The sequence below is a fragment of the Thamnophis sirtalis genome, unplaced genomic scaffold (assembly GCF_051295495.1).
Source record: "Thamnophis sirtalis isolate CommonGarterSnake01/CBP01778 unplaced genomic scaffold, rThaSir2_p1.2 scaffold_13, whole genome shotgun sequence".
NCBI classification, from domain to species: domain Eukaryota; kingdom Metazoa; phylum Chordata; class Lepidosauria; order Squamata; family Natricidae; genus Thamnophis; species Thamnophis sirtalis.
The window spans coordinates 23,298,122-23,319,362 of record NW_028261393.1 but is presented as its reverse complement, the minus strand read 5'-3'; the positions used below and the strand labels follow the sequence as shown (position 1 = coordinate 23,319,362).

The 21,241-nt window shown below is 43.8% G+C and overlaps 1 protein-coding gene across 1 annotated transcript; it reads left to right on the top strand.

Moving 5' to 3' along the window:
- Positions 1–872: 872 nt before the first annotated feature.
- LOC106551725 (gap junction beta-5 protein) lies at positions 873–20,791 on the top strand. Its single transcript, XM_014069871.2, has 2 exons — positions 873–1,019; positions 18,116–20,791. Exon 2 carries the CDS (start codon positions 18,141–18,143, stop codon positions 18,993–18,995), a length of 855 nt encoding a protein of 284 aa, XP_013925346.2. The 5' UTR covers positions 873–1,019; positions 18,116–18,140; the 3' UTR covers positions 18,996–20,791.
- The last annotated feature ends 450 nt before the right edge of the window (positions 20,792–21,241 follow it).

The following is a 21,241-nucleotide window of genomic DNA, read 5'->3' as shown; positions in this document are numbered from 1 at the left end:
TGCAACTCCCTGTCACTCAAAATATGAGTCACATCTGCCAATGTGCAATACTGGTACACGATTTATTGAGGTTTCAACCCATTTTTTTTTTCAGAGTTCAAAATGTTGTTGTTGTTTTTTTGTTGCACATAGAAATAAAAATTTGTTTTCTCTGTTACAGTTCATTGATTTCATAAAAGAAACACACTATAGATTTTTTTATACATAGCATAAAGGTAAAAAATAATAATATATGCAGTGCTATCTTCATTTTAGATGTCAAAAGGATTTTGTGGCTCCTGGTGTTTTCTTTTCTGTGGGAGATGGGTCCAAATGGCTCTTTGGGTGTTTAAGATTGCCGAACTTTGGTTTAAGTGGAGGGGAAAATGTCATCATTAAGAAAAAAAAGCTGGAAGTTCTCAAGGTAACTTGTCCTTCTGCTTGCATCAATACCCTTAACTGGAGTCTCCATGATTCCTGCTTTCCCTGCCCTGCATGCAATCCTCAGCAATGCTATAACATTTTCTTGGAGGTCTCACCAACTAACCACCTGGTCCCACTCCAAAACATCATCCCAGTGCCTTTAAATACCCAACTTTCCACCCCATAATATGATGCCCTACAATGCCCATGTTCCCCAACCATGACAGCCAAGGGGATGAACACAAAGAATGGGCATCATCATTGACAAATGGTGGTAGAATCACTTGGGCACATCCGGAGTTCTGTATACTTTGCTGGTGTGCCTGTATTACTTAACTGGAAGAGCACCAAGCTTCTTCCATCTACCACAAGGCTAACCAGCCAGGGTGTGCAATGAAGCTGCCTTGCAATGCAACTCCACCCTTTGGAATGTTGCTGCTGGGATATTCTTCCTCCTCCTTCTCCACCGCCTTCTTGTCGTCCTCCTCTTCACTCCAAGAATGTCAAAAGGATCTCTGACACTTTGATGGCCTTTCAGCCTGGAAAGGGGAATTTCAGAGCAGCAGATGGAGGGACCTGGAAAAGATCACTGAAGAAGAGAAAGATTTCCAAAACAAGTAAGTTCCCCTTTTTTCCCTTCCTCCTATTATAATGGAGAGAGGAAGGAGAATCCCTCTGAATGTCTGTGTGGCTAAACATGTTTTGACATGGCACCGAGACTAGTGTCTGAAAAAAGATGGGTTTAGCTCATAATGTGGATGCAGCTTTTCAAACTGATAGATGCAATTCTGGAAAAATTCTCCATCCCGATTGGGTCTTTGAAATGAAACGTGGCTGAAAAGGATCCCTTAACAGGAAGGCAAAATGCCCGAGCTTGCATTAGAAATCCGAGATGCAGTTTGCGGGTTTGAATGAATTAAGCAAAGGAATTGGAATGTTTCGGGAGTTTCTGCAGTTGGTTTGGAACTGTTTTAGGAGTGAGGAAGCATTGCGAACCTCTTCTTAATTTCGGAGTGGCAGATCCCAGGGAAACTCTGCAGACAAAGAACAGACTAAAAGCAAGAATGGGTCGTGCCACCTTTGCATTGATTAAAATGAAGGAAATTTCAAGAATGAGTTGCAGTGTTGCAAAAGAGAACAGAGTCAATTTGATTTATAGCAACAATAAAAAATGATCAAACATTAAATATGATCATACTCTGCTACTTTTCAGCAGGGCCTTTTAAAAATGAAGTTTAGATAGAAGCTCTGGGTTGGATCCAGAAAGAACATGCTGTTAAAATCAGCGTCAACAACAGTGCATCATGGTTTCAGTGGGAGCTGAAGTTTAATTTAACAACATTTTGATCACACCAGAATGCTGCAGTTGAGTGAGATCAAGGTTGGATCCAGACTAAGGCAGTCAACATACCACTTGCTATTGAAATCCATGGAACTTCAATTATGAGCTGCTAGAGATATGATAGCTCTGAACAATAATAAGAGGTTCAAAACATTGTATTTGGGATTTTATCTTGAGGGTAATAAGAATTCATCCCTATCCCTATCTTCTGACATAGGTATTTGTCTTTCCAATGGGTCAACAGGCTACAGAGTGAGCATCAATTCCTTTATAGAGATGACTGTAAATCATATCTATGGCTTCCTTCTTGATAGACTCCATGAAGGATTTTTTCCCCATCCCAGATCACAAATTAGAGAAGAGGGGGATTAATTTGTGCCTGAGAAAAACACCTAGCAATAGGTGTTCTCAGCAGGGGGAAGTGGGATTTGTAGTTTCTTGTTCCTTTTTAATGAGCAGGGTGAGATGCTCTCTCTAACTATCTTTTTGAGAAGATATTAGCAAACAATTTTTTGTACTCACTCTTTTTAAAAAAAAATGCAATCAAGAATTTTACTAGATGCAGACTCAGAGATACAGGTACTATACTTTCTAAACTTTACGTGATTTATGCATGTATGAAAGGGTTTAAAAGTCCAGCACGCTTTCAATAGTTTTATCTTCTTTGTAGTAGACAGGCTATTTACTATTTTGGCTTGTATATACTGTAGGTAGTCCTCCACTTACGATCAAAATTGGAACTAGAATACCTGTTATTAAAACAAGGTGGTTGTTAAGTAAGTTTTGCCCAATTTTATGGCCTTCTTTGCCACAGTTGCTAAGCGATTCACTTCAGTCGTTAAGCGAATCCAATTTCCCTTATTATCGTTACTTGTTGGAAGCCAGCTGGGAAGGTCAGAAATCATATGAACCCAGGATGCTGCAACTATCGTAAATACATCCTGGTTGCAAAGCACTGAGATTTTGATCATGCGCCTGTGGAAATGCGATGGTTGTAAATGCAAGAACCGGTCATAAGTTACTTTTTCCAGTGCCATTATAACTTCAAAGGGTTGCAAGTTAAGGACTACCCATGAATTCCATTACACTACATTACACTGTACAAGAATATATGCTGGGAATTGTAACCCTGTAAATTTTGGAGAGCATCCTTTTGGGACAAAGCTTTTCATACATTTTGGATTTTAGCTAAGACAACATTTATGTTTTAATTCATGATATAAGCAAAAAGGTAGCTGCTAGAGGTGGTATTCAGCCAGTTTGCACCAGTTCATCCAAACAGGTAGCAGAAATCACAGGTAGACCTGCCCCGCCCCGGCTCTATGGCATCCTATTTAGGCACATTTTGAGGCCAGGTGCATGCACGAAAGGTGCACATGCTAGCAAAGTGCATGTGCAGAAGGCTGGATGCGTGCATGGAAAGCACACATGTGCCTCCTTCATGTGCATGTGTGTGTGAAGCAGGCACATGTGGGTGCGGCGAACCGGTGGTAACAAAATATGCAACCCACCGCTGAGCTGCTACTTAGTTGGCTTTTAATTCTGCATACACAGTTCATCTAAGTAAAATAGACTTCTGGAAAAGTCCAAAAGAGAGTCACTATAGAATATCAGCTCTGATCAGTGGGAGAAGACAGTTCCTGCATGTGCATCCTTATCCCTGTGTGTAGCTATTGAAGGACATCTCTCCTTGTTTATGGCTTGACTTATAATGGTATAGAGATCATATCACCTGTGTTATCTTGCCCTACATGCACTGCAAATATTTAAAAATAACTACTACTCTACCAAACATATACTGTATGTAAAAAAAAAAAATTGATAACCCAGCTACAACACTTTTCTTTATAAGAAGAACCGGCTTCCAAAATGGAGTGCAGTTCTCAGGTCCAAGAGATGGAAGAAGGTGAGGAGAGCAGGTCTTCTGTCCAGGCCATGATAACTTCCAGTCCACCAGATAATTAATTATGTGTCAGTTCAAGTTTAGGAGGGATTGCCTGCGCCAACCCTTCTATTAAACAGAATGAGGCAATGGCCTCAGGTGTCAGATCCTGTGGGTAAGCAACTGGAGTTACCAGCTATTCCTCTTGAACTTGCTAGCCATTTCCTCTCAGTGAACTGAGCCACAGGGAAATTTCAGCCTGTTCTGAGCTCCAAAACTAGTATTACCTTTGGTACAATTAAACAAAAAAAGTGAAGCTCTCCCTGAAGCCAAAATAAAATTCTTCTCATTTTCTAGAATTGAATTGAATTGAATTGAATTGTTTATTGGCCAAGAAATTTGTTTTTGGTGCAGATGCTGTCAGTGTACTTAAAGAAAAATAAAATGCATTCATCAAGAATAAAAATATACACTTAGTGATAGTCAAGGTTACTAATAAGCTATCAAATTGTATTAGGATACAAATAAAAACAATATAAATTGAAAGATACAAGCAACATAGTTATTGTAATTAATTGGAAGAGATAGATACTAGTAAGGAAGAGAAGAAGAATATTAATACAGTCTTAGTAAATTTATTTGACAGTGTTGTGGAAATTGGTTGTTAACCATAGTGATGGCATTCTGGAAAAACTGTCCTTGTATCTATTGTTCTGCCCTATAGTGTCATTTTGATGGTAGAAGTTGAAACAATTTATGCCCAGGAAGTGAAAGGTCTGTAGACATTTTCACAGCCCTCTTTTTGACTCATGCAGTATACAGGTCCTCAATGGAAGGCAGGTTGGTACCATTTGTTTTTTCTGCAGTTCTAATTTCCTGTTGAAGTCTATGTTTGTCTTGTTTGGTTGCAGAGCCAAACCAGACAGTTCTGGAAGTGAAGATGACAGACTCAATAATTCCTCTGTTCCTCCTAATGAATCAGCAGCACTTTGGGCAGTTTGAGCTTTCTGAGTTGGTGCAGAAAGAACATTCTTTGTTGTGCTTTTTTGATGATGTTTTTGATGTTAGGCGTCCATTTTTAGTCTTGAGATATGATAGAACCTAGAAACTTGAAGGTTTCTACTGTTGATACTGTGTTGTCTAATATTGTAAGAGGTGGTAGTATGGGAGGGTTTTTTCTAAAATTCACCACCCTTTCTACTGATTTCTACTGGTAGAACAAGAGAATCTGTGCCATTTTGTTCTTCTCCACAGGTAGCAAAATGTTGTGGACCACCTCTAAGAGGGCATTGGAAAAGATAATTCTGTGAGCTACTAGCCTCAGTGAAGGCATCTTCTCCTCCTCTATCATTTCTCCTCTGCTCGTCCACCTCTACTGGGCTCAATTCACTTTTCAGACCAGAAGGAAAGCAGTGGACAATAATATTCCATTTCCTTACACCCTCTGGGTATAAGGAACAGGAAAGGACACTATGAAGGAGAGAAGGAAGAGACAGAACACTCTAAGTACAATGAACAATTGAGGGAATGAAGAAAATGACTAAGGGTGAAATGATAGCACTTTTCCAGTACTTGATGGGCTGTCATAGAAAAGAGGGATTGACCTATTTTCCAAAGCATCTGAGGGCAGGACAAGAAGTAAGGGGTGGATGCACATTAAAAAAAGATTGAACCTAGGACAAAGGAGAAATTTCCTGACAGTGAGAACAACCAATCAATGGAATAGCTTACCTCCAGAAGTTGTGGGTGCTCCATCACTGGAGGTTTTCAAGAAGGGGCTGAACAGCCATTTGATAGTTCTTGCTGCTCTCTGAGCTTCATTATTTTCTTGCAGACATTTCATTACCCAACTAGGTAACATCATCAGTGCTAGAAGGGTTTCCCCTGTGTTTAACACACTAGTGGCTTGCCCTGCTAGTGCGTGGGAAAGTTCTTGATGGTTCCTTGCTTAGGGTGTTGTTTATCGTTAATTCAATAAAACAAGTAAAAATAATAAAACCAATGCAGACAAATAAACTAATAGTAAACAACAGCCTAACCAAGGAACCACCCAAAACACTCCCACAACCACTGACAGGACAAGCCACTTCTGTATAAAGAGAAAGCAAACCTCACTCTTTTCTAGCTCTATGCAATCCTAAATTGCATTAACGGAGGGATACAATCAAGATCAAGGGAGGTACTAATGCCACTCTATAAAGCCCTAGTAGGTCCACACCGAGAGTACTGCATCCAGTTTTGGTCACCACACTATAAAAAAATGTTGAGACTCTAGAAAAAGTGCTGAGGAGAGCAACCAGGATGACGAAGGGACTGGAGGCTAAAATATATGAAAAATGGTTGCAAGAACTGGACATGGCTAGTCTAGAGAAGAGAAGGACCAGGAGAGACATGAAAGCAGTGTTCCAATATTTAAGGAGCTGCCACGGAGATAAAGGGGGGTCAAGCTATTTTCCAAAGAACTGAAAGCCAGACAAGGAATAATGGATGGAAACTGATCAAAGAGATATTCAACCTAGAAACAAGGAGGAACTTTCTGACAGTGAGGACAATCATCCAATGGAACAGAAGTTGCATTAAGAAGTTGTGGGAACTTCATTACTTGAGACTTTCAAGAAGAGATTGGATTGCCATTTGTTAGAAATGGTGTAGGGTCTCCTGCTTGAGCAGGGGATTGGACTAGATGACCTATAAAGTCCTTTCCAACTCTGTTAATCTGTTAAACCTAGTTGGGTAATGAAACATCTAAAAGTAAACAATCAAGAGAGCATCAAAGAGTCCACAATTCAACCCTGAGCTACAAATATTTTATTCTATGAGACTCAGAAGTCTTTACACTTATTTCTTAATAAAGTGGGCAAAAGATTGGTGTGATTGTTGTCTCCTTTTTTTCCTGCAACCCTCTCTCCATCTCTCTGCAGTGTCCTTGAATGCCCAGGCTTTGTTTCAATCCCAGAAAAAGACATCTCAAGATCTCTCCTTTCATCAGAGTTTTTTCTCTGCTCTTGAGAAATTTTGGAGAACTTTGTCTGAAGATCAGAGAATGATCCAGTCAGTTTCCTCACAAATTTGGTGGTGAATTGCAACTAGTGCTAAAAACAAAACCAAGTCAGCAATAGAGAAAATCTTGTCATTGATTTAATTGCTATCTTCCTACATATGAAAAGTAGTTAAACTTGAGGTTTATCAATATGATATACATCCTTAAAACTTCACAGGGTTTCCATGGGTGGGGCATTCCAGAAAAAAATTACATTGGTATCACAGGTAGCTGGATGGAGAAGAAAACAAACACAGGTGAAAAGAATGAGTTCTACATACATCCTAGGAATAACCTGATTTTATGTAGGCCAGAAGATACATTCCTGGAACTGGGTGGCACCACATTAACTATTTTGGCTGTAAGAGCTAATTTCCTTATGATGCGCCTCTTACTATCATTTCTACTCATGTGCTGAGACCTTCTTAATATAGTTGAGCTGGTTGTGCTCCATAGCCATCTGGAGCCAGCTTTGGAACAGGTAGTTGCAATTAAAACTGTTAGGAGATTTCCATGGATTTCCAAGAATACCAGTTGTCATATTATTCTGTACAATTTCAGATGCTTTGCAAGACATTAGGGTTACACAGTGGATATGGTGATTGTTACCACACATATAAGCTCCATAATGACATCTAGCTGACCATTATTGAAAAAAAGTGTAGTGAATTATAAGACTTGATTCAAAAGATGCTTGTCTCTTAGTAGTTTCGTTTAAACTCCAAACAAGTCCTATAAGAAAAGTATGAATTAGATGTCCACATTTGTTGTTGTTAGTTGCGAAGTCATGTCTGACCCATCGTGACCCTATGGACAATGTTCCTCCAGGCCTTCCTGTCCTCCACCATTCTCTGGAGTCCATTTAAGCTCACACCTACTGCTTTGGTGGCTCCATCCAGCCACCTCATTCTCTGCCATCCCTTTCTTCTTTTGCCCTCAATCGTTCCCAGGATGAGGCTCTTCTCCAGTTAGTCCTTCCTTCTCATTAGGTGGCCAAAGTATTTGAGTTTCCTCTTCAGGATCTGGCCTTCTAAAGAGCAGCTCCAGATAAGATGGATAAATTAGACAACAATTTCCATAACTACAAAGCATTATTTTAATTAATGAATTAATTCATATCATGTTTATAAATATTATTTTTTTAAATAACTCAAGGCAGCAAACAGATGTTATATTCCTTTCTCTTCCTAAATTCCACGCAGCAACAACTCTCTGAGGTGGGATGGGCCAAGGTCACCCAGTCAGTTTTCCAGCCCAAGAAAGGACTGGAACTCGTGATCTCCCAGTTTCTTGCCTGCTGCCTTAACCACATTATGGTTGGGTAGTCATGGAAGCAGTTATGGGTGAGTCGGTGTAAATCCTTTGTACATAAGTAAGCTATGTACTTATTCATTCCACCAAATTTCTACATTTTAAAAATACTCTTAGAAATGGTTTGCAGCTTTTCATTACATGCATCTTTTGCAGGTTTTTCTGACAGATGCACGTCTAAATGCAATTTTCCCTAACAGATGTATTTTTGTACACAGCTATGGCTAATATATGCTTTTTGTATGCAATTCTTTCAAATACATGTCTTTTCCCCCTACATAGTCATTCTAAATGGGTATTATTCTATTTGCAAGTTTCCCAAATGGATTACTGTCATATGAATTTCATTTTAGAAGTGAGGGATATTTCAAAATGGATATAATCAAATGGGGTACATTGTTTGGCCATTCATGCCACGATCAAGCCATTTGGCTGTTCTTCTCAAAGGGAATGATCTTTTTACATAAAAATTCTGCTGCCAGACTAGCTGATCCAGAGTTGTTTTTTTTTAGGGGGGGGGGAATAACTGCTCTGAATACCAAGCATCATGAGTTAGAAATTATGTAGAAATCATCATTGGGATGCGGTGGCTCAGTGGCTAAAGTGCTAAGCTTGTCGATCAGAAAGGTCGGCAGTTCTGTGATTCGAATCCCTAGCACTACATAACGGAGTGAGCTCCCATTACTTGTCCCAGCTTCTGCCAACCTATCAGTTCGAAAGCATGTAAAAATGCAAGTAGAAGAACAGGAACCACCTTTGGTGGGAAGGTAATAGCATTTTGTGCATCTTTGTGCTTAGTCATGCCAGCCACATGACCATGGAGACGTCTTTGGACGGCGATGGCTCCTCGGCTTTGAAACAGAGATGAGCACCGCCCCCTAGAATTGGGAATGACTAGTACATATGTGCGAGGGGAACCTTTACCTTTCGAAATCATCAACCCAAAGATTTGGAGAACACCATATTTTTTTACAATTATAGGCAACCAAACAGGAACAGTTGAGAGGGCAACTTTCCATCATGCCTAGTAGTTTGGATGCCCTACATGACAAACCAAATGTTTTTCTATATACTGTATATTTGTTTTTTTTTAAAATAAGAATGTTTTAAAATACTTTTTAAAAAAACATGAAGACCTCCAAGATCCCTTCTAGCTCTATTCTGATTGATTGATTACTCTTGATTGATTATTGAGTTTATTGAGGGAAACAACACTTCCAGGCTAAACATGCGAAGCTGCTGGGGCATGCAGCCCCCCCCTCCTCCTGTGGATGGTGATTTTCCGGCTGGCGGCAGTTCCAGCGCTGCATTCGCACCCCCCCCCTCCCGTCCATCGCAACTCCTTGACTATCATGGCTTGCCTCTTGGCCCCTGTTGCTGTTGCCGCTGCTACCCGTGGTTGTTTTAGGAGCCCCCCTTTTAGATGCCTGACTGTTCTCGCCTTCCGACCGTCTCCACCCCTGCCTTCGCCTTCAGGACTAATATTCTGGAGTGGACTGGGATACTTGAATCCACCTCTGGCTTTGCTGAGAATCCCAGATACTATCCTACATACTATCCTGCGCCTCAATCTATGCAGAAAGAGAAGGCAGGGGACAATCTGGACAATCTGGACATGGGCAGGGGGCCTGCTCAGCACCTCCCCCCAATTGACATTAACTCTCCAGCCATTTCAAACTTTTGGGCCTTGCCCTTTTACTGGACTCTGCAAAGGACAAGATTAAGAACAGCAAGTTTTTCTCGCTTGCACAGTGCGCAAAAAAAAAAAAACTTTTTAGGAATGCGGTGTGACTGGTATGTTTGATTGATGATTGTACCCACTTTTTAAACCTCATTATTGTTGTATTTTTTGTGTTTTAACTGACCTATGTGGGGAATGCATGGATGAGTGGCTGTGTTTGTGTGAGAGGATGACTGATTCGAAGGGCCTGTGGGGAATGCGGGGGCCATAGGGGTGGTTGGAGGGACTACAGACACGGGAGTGCGCTGGAGCATTACGGTCTTAACAGGGAGGGGCAGATATGGCGGGGACTTTAGGGCTGGCCATTACCGGGGAAGGAGGGCTCGCTACGTTACAGAGATTCCTCCTTCCGGCCCTATGAGTCCCACTCCAAGGCCAGGTGGCGCAAGTAATCAGGACCCTGGTTTCAGGCTGCTGTCGCTAAATGCCAGGTCTGTTGTTCACAAGGCTCCCCTCATCCGGAACTTAATTTTAGACGAGAGGGCAGACCTGGCATGTATTACTGAAACCTGGCTGGGCCCGGAGGGAGGAGTCCCCCTCGTAGAGATGTGCCCAGAGGGTTTTCAGGTGCTACATCAGCCACGATCCCAGGGAAGGGGTGGAGGTGTGTCTATTGTTATCCGAGAGTCCCTAGTACCTCGTAGGATCCCTGCTCCGGAGCTTGCCGGGTGTGAGTCCTTGCTGGTGAAGTTGGACCTCAAGGGTCAAGTGGGTCTGCTGTTAACGTACCTGCCTCCCAACAGCGTTGCGGCAGCCCTCCCCTCGCTCCTCGAGTTGGTAGCCGAGTTGGCAGTTGAGTTTCCCAGGCTTATGGTTCTGGGGGATTTCAACTTGCCTTCTATCGGCGCTCACTCTGATGGAGCACAGGAGTTCATGGCTTCCATGACAGCCATGGGCTTGACCCAAGTAATCCAGGGCCCAACTCACTCGGCAGGTCACATGCTCAACCTCGTATTTCTCTTGGAGCAGTGGAGTTGTGACCTTGGTCTGAGGGGTAGTGAGATCTTACCCCTGTCATGGTCAGACCACTACCTACTGAGGCTTGACTTTCGGAGACCAAACCCCCACTGTAGGGAGGAGGAACCAATTAGGTGGTTCCACCCCAGGCGACTTATGGACCCGTTCGGCTTTCAGACGGAGCTTGGGGTTATTCCTGATATTCTCGCCCACAGTCTGGCGGAGACTCTGGTTGCTGCCTGGAATTCAGCAGCGACAGAGGCTCTTAACCGGATTGCGCCTTTACGGCTGATCCGAGGCAGTGGATCCAGGAGGACCCCTTGGTTTACTGAGGAATTCCGGGAGATGAAGCGCCGAAAGAGACGCCTAGAGCATCGATGGAGATCCAGTAAGTCTGAGTCAGACCGAGCACTTTTAACATCCAGCATCAGAGTTTACATCCGGGCAATTAGGACGACAAAAAGAACATACATTGCCTCTCTGATTGCTTCCGCTGAGTCGCGCCCAGCCGCCTTGTTCAGGATAACCCGTTCCCTCCTAAATAGGAGGGATACGAGTGATCCTTTGCAAGGCAGAGCTGAGGACTACGTCCAATTCCTCGCGGATAAAGTTGCTCGGCTTCGGGCGGACCTGGACTCCAATTCTGCAGAACCAGCTGAGGCACCAAGGGATAATCTGGTAGGACATCACTGGATTGATTTTCAAGCTGTTACCCCTGAGGATGTGGACAAGGCCATGAGAGCTGTAAGTGCCTCCACATGTGTACTGGACCCGTGCCCCTCCTGGCTGGTTGTTAACAGCAGGGAGGTGACACGGGGCTGGATCCAGGCGGTTGTTGCCGCCTCCCTTCGGGAGGGGGTCTTTCCCCCCGCATTAAAGGTGGCAGTGGTGAGACCCCCTCCTGAAGAAGCCATCTTTGGATCCAGCCGTCTTAAACAACTATCGTCCAGTCTCCAACCTCCCCTTTGTGGGGAAGGTTGTTGAGAAGGTGGTAGCCTTTCAGCTCCAGCGGTCCTTGGAGGAAACCAATTATCTAGATCCCTTCCAGTCGGGTTTCAGGCCTGGCTACAGCATGGAAACCGCTTTGGTCGCATTGATCGATGATCTCTGGAGAGCCAGGGATGGAGGTCATGCCTCCATCCTAGTACTCCTTGACCTCTCTGTGGCTTTCGATACCATCGACCATGGTATCCTTCTGCGACGACTGCGGGAGGTGGGGGTGGGAGGCACTGTCTTATGGTGGTTCTCCTCTTACCTCTTGGACAGGTCGCAGTCAGTGTTGGTCGGAGGGCAGAGAGACCGCCTCCTGCCAATTACCTCCCTGCGACCAATTAGATCGCATAGATTAGGCCTCCTCCGAATACCATCTGCCAGTCAGGGTCGACTGGCAACCACACGGAGGAGAGCCTTTTCAGTAGTAGCTCTGACCCTTTGGAATGATCTCCCCGTGGAGATTCGTACCCTCACCACCGTCCAGACCTTCCGCATAGCCCTTAAGACCTGGCTAGCCCGCCAGGCCTGGGGATAAAGACAATCTGTCCCCACCCGAATGATGAATGAATGTTGCTTTTATTTTTATCTTTATGTACTATTTTGTGTCTATTGTTTGTACCCCCCCTTCCTCCATTTTATGTAAGCCGCCCTGAGTCCCCTCAGGGAAAAGGGCGGCCTATAAATGTTAATAAACATAAACATAAACATCGACCCCTAGGCCCCTAACATATGGGGTGCCGCAGGGTTCGGTCCTGTCCCCCCTCCTCTTTAATATCTACATGAAACCGCTGGGTGAGATCATTCGACGGCACGGGATAAAATACCACCAGTATGCGGACGATACACAGTTGTATCTGTCCGCCCCGTGCCAACTCAATGAAGTGATTGACATGATGTGCCAGGGCCTCGAGGCTGTTAGGGACTGGATGGGGGTCAATCCAGATAAGACCGAGTGGCTGCTGTGCTTCCCTCCTACAAATTGGCCAAGTGTTCCATCTCTCAGGCTGGGGGGTCAAACAGTACGCCCCTCAGACAGGGTCCGCAACTTGGGAGTCCTCCTGGACCCACAGCTGACTTTTGAACATCATTTGTCAGCTGTGACCAGGGGGGCATTTGCCCAGGTTCGCCTGGTGCACCAGTTGCGTCCCTACCTGAACCGGGAGGCTCTCACAACAGTCACTCATGCCCTTGTGACCTCCAGACTGGATTGCTGCAACGTGCTCTACATGGGGCTGCCCTTGAAGAGTATTCGGCGACTTCAGCTTGTCCAGAATGCAGCCGCGCGAGCGATCGTGGGTGCGCCTCGGTTCACCCACGTAACACCTATCCTCCGCGAGCTGCACTGGCTGCCTGTTGATCTCCGGGTACGCTTCAAGGTGCTAGTCGTCACCTACAAAGCCCTTCATGGTATTGGACCTGGGTACTTGAGAGACCGCCTACTGCCAATTACCTCCACTAGACCAATTAGATCCCACAGACTAGGCCTCCTCCGAATTCCATCAGCCGGCTAGTGTCAACTGGCGACTACCTGGAGGAGAGCCTTCTCTGTGGCTGCTCCGACCCTCTGGAACGAACTCCCCGTGGAGATTCGTACCCTCACCACCCTCCAGGCCTTCCGCATAGCCCTTAAAACCTGGCTGTTCCAACAGGCCTGGGGCTAAAGACTCGCTGCCCCACTTCGAATGGTATGATTGCTATGCTTTTTAACTATGTATGGTGTTTTTTTAAATGTTTTTGTTACTCTGTTTGTATTTCCCCTCCCTTTTGAGTTGTGAGCCGCCCTGAGTCCCTTCAGGGAAAAGGGCGGCATACATATAAAATTAAACCTTAAACCTTAAACCTTAAACATACCTTCCATTTGTCCCAGATTGTCTCAAATGGGTCTATCAAAAAGACCAAAATACCTCCTAGCCAGCAATCAACACCCAGATAAACCCAGATTAACACCTAGTTAATCAAGCAATAAACAATATCCCAATCAAGGAATTACAAACTCAGACAAAAAAAATCAGTCAGCAACAACCTAAATAAGAAAGCACTAACAACTCAATTGGGATACGCAGTGGCTCAGTGGCTAGGACTCTAAACTTGTCTATCAAAAAGTTCGGCAGTTCAGTGGTTCAAATCCCTAGCGCCACATAACCGAATGAGCTCCCATACTTGTCCCAGCTTCTGTCAATCTAGCAGTTTGAAAGCATGTAAAATGCAAGTAGATAAATAGGAACTAACTTTGCTGGGAAGGTAAGAGCACTCCGTGCGTCTTCAGTGTTTAGTCATACTGGCCACATGACTACAGAGATGTCTTCGGACAGCGCTGGCTCTTCGGCTTTGAAACGGAGATAAGCACCATCCCCTAGAGTCGGGAACAATTAGCAAATATATGCAAAGGGAACCTTTACCATTACCTTTAACAACTCGCCCATCAACACTGACGGGGCAAGCCGTGGTATATAAACAGAGGGGAAACCCGACTCCCTTCTAGCACTGATGATATTACCTAGTTCGGTAGTGAAACTCTGCAAGAAAACAACCAAGCTCAGAGAGCACCAAGGATCCCGCTACTTCCATTTTCTCTTCTCTTTAAACTACCTTTAGTGAGCATGATTTCAAAATCAGAGAGCTTTCAATTGTCCTGCAATGCTATCCTGATTCTGAAACGTTCATTTATCCAGTGCATGCTGCAACCACAGTTGCTTCTTGCATCATTTTTCTATTGCTTTTTATCTTCTTACTATGGAAGTGAAAGCTCTCCTTTGCAAAAATTAATTTCTTATTCTTACTGTTTTGCCTCTTGGCTGAAAGAAAAGGGAGGCAGATCTATGTGGAGAGGAATTTATTTATTTGAAAGAAACGTCGTTTCTTTTGATCCACTCCCAGTGGAAAGGTTGGAACGGCAGAAGTTGATGGGTTTGCTGATCTGAAGGATCAGATATTGTGAGTCATCCTTCCTTCCTGCCATGTTGTTTTATTAGCTGCTGTGACTTAGATTCCTCTTTCCCTTTTTTCCTCTTTTTAAAGTTAGTCCTTATATAAGCAAGTGATCTATGATAATGTTCAAAAAAAGCCCCCTGGGATTTTTCTCTCCCCGTTTCCATTCAGCTGATGAAAGAGAATTAAGTTCTGAAATTTCTCTCTGTGCAGAAGAAAAACCCAGTGAAAATCTTGTAGGTAGAATGTAAATTAGGGATGAAATAGTAAAAAGCTACTTTTTATGGATGTGATAACCAGTGTGTATATTCTGTCTTCAGTCTTTGGCAGGCCTGCAGCCTCCCAGGGCTTCCCACATTTAATTAAATTCCCCCCAAAACAGACCTCATTAAGGTATTTCTTCCAGGAGCTTTTTCCTAATAGGAAAACTGAGCTTCAAAGTTGTCCTCAGCTCTAGAAATATCACAGCACTCTTGAGTAATGGAATTACCGATGGCATAGAATCACAGAGTTAGAAGGAGCCAGTCAGAGCAAGGATTCCAAACCTCAGCATAGTGCCAGAATTGTGATTAAAATAGCTCAGCAAGAGACTGTCTGAATACAACTAATGAAAAGCCTGCACTACTCTGTTAATAATGGAGGCCTTTGAACTCTGGTGCTGGAGAAGACTCCTGCGAGTCCCTTGGACTGCAAGGCGATCCAACCATCAGACCTAGAGGAGATCAACCCTGACTGCTCTTTAGAAGGCCAGATCCTGAAGGGGAAACTCAAACACTTTGGCCACCTAATGAAAAGGAAGGACTCCCTGGAGAAGAGCCTCATGCTGGGAAAGATTGAGAGCAAAAGAAAAAGGGGATGGCAGAGAATAAGGTGGCTGGATGGAGTCATTGAAGCAGTCAATGTGAGCTTAAATGGACTCCAGAGGATGGTAGAGGACAGGAAGGCCTGAAGGTATTTTGTTCATGGAGTCAGACATGACTTCGCAACTAACAACAACAACAACATCCCTAGTCTCAAAACAGGGGTCCCCAACCTTTTTGGTTCTACAGAGTGGTGGTGGTAGTTTCCGTGGTTTCAGCAGGGGTGGATGGGAATGTTTCTGTGTGTGCAACCTAAATCTCATGCATGTGTAAATGAAGCTTTGCACACTCACCCCCTGCTTTGGTGGCCTGGTTCCCAATAGGTGCCAGCCAGGGGTTAAGGACCACTGTCTTATCCCAAAGCTGTGTTTTTTTCCAAGAGGCAACTGGACTTCCTTGTTTTTCTTTGAAGAAATTTCACTTCTCGTCTAAGAAGCTTCTTCAGCTCTAACTGGATGATGGGGAGTAAAAGGATTTATACTCTTTGCAAACAGCTGGTCATTTGCATTCTTTTAGTGAATTTGTTAGGGTCACCTGGAGGTGTCCTGTGGGTCACCTGAGTTATGCAAATGAGTATGGAGCCTTCTTGGAAATGTTGAAAGGACTGTGTTGCATTGTGGAGATAGATGATGTCATATCCCTCCTCCTCTGTTGAGAAAGGCTGTTCAATTTTGACATAGATGGTCTCTTTGACCCCTCTTTCAACCACCAGACTTTCCTGTCTTCAAAAGAATGGCCTTTGTCTTTTAAATGCAGATGGACTGCTGAAATGAAAGGGAACCGTCTTCAAAGAAAAACAAGGAAATCCAATTGCCTCTTGAAAAAAGCACCTTTGGGACAACCATGAACTCGATGACTGAGAATCTCCATAGATTCCTGTCTTAGAACATTCAGGATTTGCATGCATTCCCCTAAGGGGAAGATAACCCCTCATATTACACATCAATGGAAAACATAATAGACTGTTTGCTGTAAAATCATAACCTTCTTCTAAAGAGGCCCCAGAATGCCACAGAGATTGTATTCTGCTGGTTTGCCCCGGTTCAGGCGAACCAGTAGTGGTGATGGCAGGAGACTCTGCCCACCTGCCCAGAAGTCATCACAGATGATCTGTGCATGTGTAGAAGTTTCTGTACGTGCAGAAGTGCCACGCACTCCCAGTTCCAAACCAGTAGTGAAGATGGTAGCATTTCATGCCAGGAATGCCATCATTCCAGCTGACTAAGTCCCTCATTCAAACAAAAAAAAAGTTCCGCTAAAAAACAAGATGACTCATTTTTGCTGAAGATACAAAAATGTACGTTTTGAGAAGCGAAACTCTAAGACAAAAATTGCATCATTTATTCCAACATAGCAACAGCAGCCTTAGGAGTGTGTTGTCTGTGATGAATTAGTAAAGCTTGACTGGTTAGGAGGATTAGAGATGAGACACCTTTGCCTGGTTCCTGAACCCTTGGGGCCGTAGTTGCAAATATTAATTTTGTTCAGTCTTCTCAGCCAATTTGCCTTACTAGAAGAGGTCTTTAAGAGGGAAAAGGAGCATTACACTCTCACAAGCCCTAATTAAGATTCCTTCCCTTGTCATCTCCCCCCTCCCCCCTCCTACATTTCAAAGTCACTTGGCAAGTTTCTGATGAAGTTCTTTCTCTCCAGGCTTCTAACATGCTTTTATTTTGCTTCACTAACTGTAGACTTTTATGGGTGATCCCAGCTGGATGGTCATTTGATGATTTCAGTTAGCAGCTGCCCAAATTGTGCAAGAAGGCCTTTCATTCCAGAAATTCAGAATACTAGCCAGAGAAAACTGAATAGAATAGAATAGAATAGAATAGAATAGAATAGAACAGAACAGAACAGAAAAGAAAAGAACAGAATTGAATTCTTTATTGGCCAAGTGTGATTGGACACACAAGGAATTTGTCTTTGGTGCAGATGCTCTCAGTGTACATAAAAAGACAAGATACATTCGTCAAGAATCATAAGGTGCAACCCTCAATGATAGTCATAGGGTACAAATAAACAATCAATCAGGAGACAAGCAATATAAACCGTAAGGATACAAGCAACAAAGTTACAGTCATAAGTGGGAGGAGATGGGTGAGAGGAACGGATGAGAAGACTAATAGCAATAGTAATGCAGCCTTAGAGAATAACCTGGCAGTGGTGAAGAAATTATATTTTTAGTAGAGTGATAGTGTTTGGGAAAAAAACTTTATTGTGTCTAGTTCTCTTGGTGTGCAGTGCTCTATAGTATCGTTTTGAAGGTAGGAGTTGAAACTATTTATGTCCAGGATGTGAGGGGTCTGTAAATATTTTTACGCCCCTCTTTTTGACTCGTGCAGTATATATGTCCTCAATGGAAGGCAGGTTGGTAGTAATTGTTTTTTCTGCAGTTTTGATTATCCTCTGAACTCCATGTCTATCTTGCTGGGTTGCAGAACCAAACCAGACAGTTATAGAAGTGCAGATGACAAATTCAATAATTCCTCTGTAGAACTGTATCAGCAGTTCTGCAGCGGAATTATAAAGAGGAATTATCTCCTATATATTATGAGTGTTTAAACTCAATTCTCCCTGACATCATGTGATTCAAGGAAACCAACTTAGAGCATGTCAATGAGATCAAAACTTTCTAACCACACTGTCTTTCTTTTTTCAGACTCTGCTAAAAGAAATTAACCAAGATGAATTGGTCTGGTTTGGAAGACCTCTTGGGGGGAGTGAACAAATACTCTACAGCATTTGGGCGTATTTGGCTCTCGGTCGTCTTCATCTTTCGGCTTCTAGTCTACTTAGTGGCAGCGGAGAAAGTCTGGGGAGATGACAATAAGGACTTTGACTGCAACACTGAGCAGCCAGGTTGTCCCAATGTCTGCTATGACCTTTACTTTCCAATCTCTCATATTCGGCTCTGGGCCCTGCAACTCATCCTTGTCACCTGTCCTTCTCTCTTGGTCGTGATGCATGTAGCCTATCGACAAGCCAAACTGAAGAAACGCTTGCAGAAATGTGGGAATAACTTCAGACCACGTTATCCTCCAGGCAAGAAGCGTGGAGGGTTATGGTGGACCTACCTCTTCAGTCTTCTCTTCAAAGCTGGGGTGGACATTGTGTTCCTGTTTATCTTTTACCGTGTGTACCCAAACTATAAGCTTCCTCTTCTAGTCAAATGCTCTGACGCACCTTGCCCTAACCTAGTGGACTGCTACATAGCTAGGCCAACTGAAAAGAACATCTTCACTCTGTTCATGATTATTACTGCCTGTGTTTGTGTCTTACTTAGTCTCATGGAAGCTTTCTATCTCATTGGGAAAAGATGCAAGGAGAGCATTCAAGACCGAAGTGACCGAAGTCACAGCAGAGAGAGTGCACAAGTACACTTTCTCAAAAGAGACAACTGCACCCTGTCCCCAAGTAAACAGGACACCACCGAAATAGATGGGCCGATTTTTCAAGCATCAGATTATAAGCCAGTCACTTCACCTCTCATAAGCAACTCCCAATGTGGAGAACCTTCAAAACTCGGGAAGCTGGAATAAAAATATACACCTGCGGAAAAAAAGAAGAGCTCGGGCACCATCCGTATTGCTCCATTCCAATACCAACACTTTCCATTAAGCTGGAAATGTGAGAAGTGTGAGAAATGGTGGCAGTTATAGGGGATTGGGGGGGGGGGACATTCATTTAGCTCTGTTTGTTCAGGTTTCAATAGCCATGTAATCCGCTCCAGGTTTATGTTACAACCAGGCAGCTATGCCTTTCTTCAGGGTGGTCATTTACAATCCCGTCTGACTTTTCTGATTTTTTTTCTAACCGCATCACTCACAGTGGTGGGATTCAGCCAGTTCACACCTATTTGTGGGAACCGGTTGTTAACTTTCTAAGCAGTTCAGAAAACTTGTTGTTGGAAGAAATCTCCTTTTGTTTTCCCCACTTTTCCCCACCTTACAGGCTAATCCTGTAAGGAAGGCAGGAAGGAAGCATTCTGGTGTTGTTCCTAGCCTAATCTTTATTTGTCCTGTTTCAGGGGTGGGTTCTGGCAGTCACTACTACTGGTTCACTTGTGGCCACATTGTGCGTGCGCATGCATGCACAGTGCAATAAATTTAATCTGTGCATGCTCAGAAGCAAAGAACAAGATGGCGGTGCCTATGGGGCCACCCAGAGAACTAGTTCAGGGATGTGGCAGACCTGGGTTGCTGCCAGTTCCAGTGACCTAGGCCGCCAAACCACTACAGTTCAGACGAACCGGTCCGAACCGGTAGGAACCGATAGGCAGTTTACAGAAACTGCCTCTCTGGTAAACCCTTATTAAATTGTAACAACTAAGGCAAAGCGCCCATCGATGTGAGTGATGTTGAATTGGCCACACCCACCCAGTCACATGACCATCAAGCCACACCTACCCAGCTGGTCATTAGGGCAGAGAACTGGTTGTTAAATTATTTGAATACCACCACTGATCACTCGTACTTAGCCCTCATGAGTTTAGTTTTTTCTTCCCCATCCAAACTCCAAACTTCCCCAGTTCCAAAACATTGCAGCTCTGTAAACCAAAGAATTCTAGGGTCTGCTGACTCTCCTGCAAGGGGTGGATGGTTCTTTTATCCAACCAAGGTTCTTCTTTTCAGGAGAGTTTTGATTTTTTTTTAACGGAAGGCATCTATAATTGTTTGTCAACCATACATTGCTCTTTGTTCACCTTCTAACCTAATCTTATTTTTAAAAATCATCTCTCTATCAAGGAAGATATTTGGTGAAACCAGTCTGGAGATGTTTTTCCAATAAAGATAACTTGGAAATATAAAATAAAACCTAAGACATGGGGGCTAGTGAAAGAAAGGCAATGCACGGTGTCCTAGCCCCAATGAAGTAGGGAAGTTTCTAGCTTGAAAAATGTGTGTTTTCCTTTGCAGGAGCCAGGAATGGCAAAGAAGAAGATGCACATGGTTTGATGGTGCTGACATTCAGCTTGATGGTTTATGACCATGATGGCAAATCTATGGCACACGTGCCAGAGGTGGCACGCAGAGCCCTCTCTGTTGGTATGCACACCATTGTTCCAGATCAGATCTCCACAACGTTTCTTTCATGAGCTTCTATTTCCCTGCAAACCACAAAACAGAAGCTCATGAAAGAAAAAGATTTTACTTCTTGCCTCACTGTTGGTGTTGGGATGCCCCGCCTCCCACTGGCCAGTTGGTCTTCGGATTTCTGCTGTGCATGCCTGCACAAGCACACATCCGTGCATCCGCACATCAGTGCATGCCTGCACACGTCAATGCATGCCTGCACACATCTGTGCATGCCCATAAATGTGCACCTTTCAGGTTGGGCATGCGCACATGCAGTTTGGGCACTCACAGTGGTGGCCAGTTCGCACCTATTTGGGAGAACCGGTTGTTAACTAAGCAGTTCAGAGAACTGGTTGTTGGAAGAAATCTCCTTTTGTTTTTTTCCACTTTACGGGGCTAATTCTCTAAGGAAGGCAGGAAGGAAAGATTCTGGTGTTGTTTCTAGCCTAATCTTTATTGCCCTGCTTACAGAAACTGCCTCTCTGGTTAACCCTTATTACATTGTAACAGCTAAGGCGAAGTGCCCATTGACGTGAGTGATGTTGAGTTGGCCACGCCCACCCAGTCACATGACCACTGACCCCCTCCTACCCAGTTGGTCATTAGAGCAGAGAACCAGTTGTTCAATTATTTGAAGCCCACCACTGGGCACTCAGTGCCTAAAAGGTTCGCCATCACTTGTCTATGAGTTGTCAAAAGTTAATCTAGGC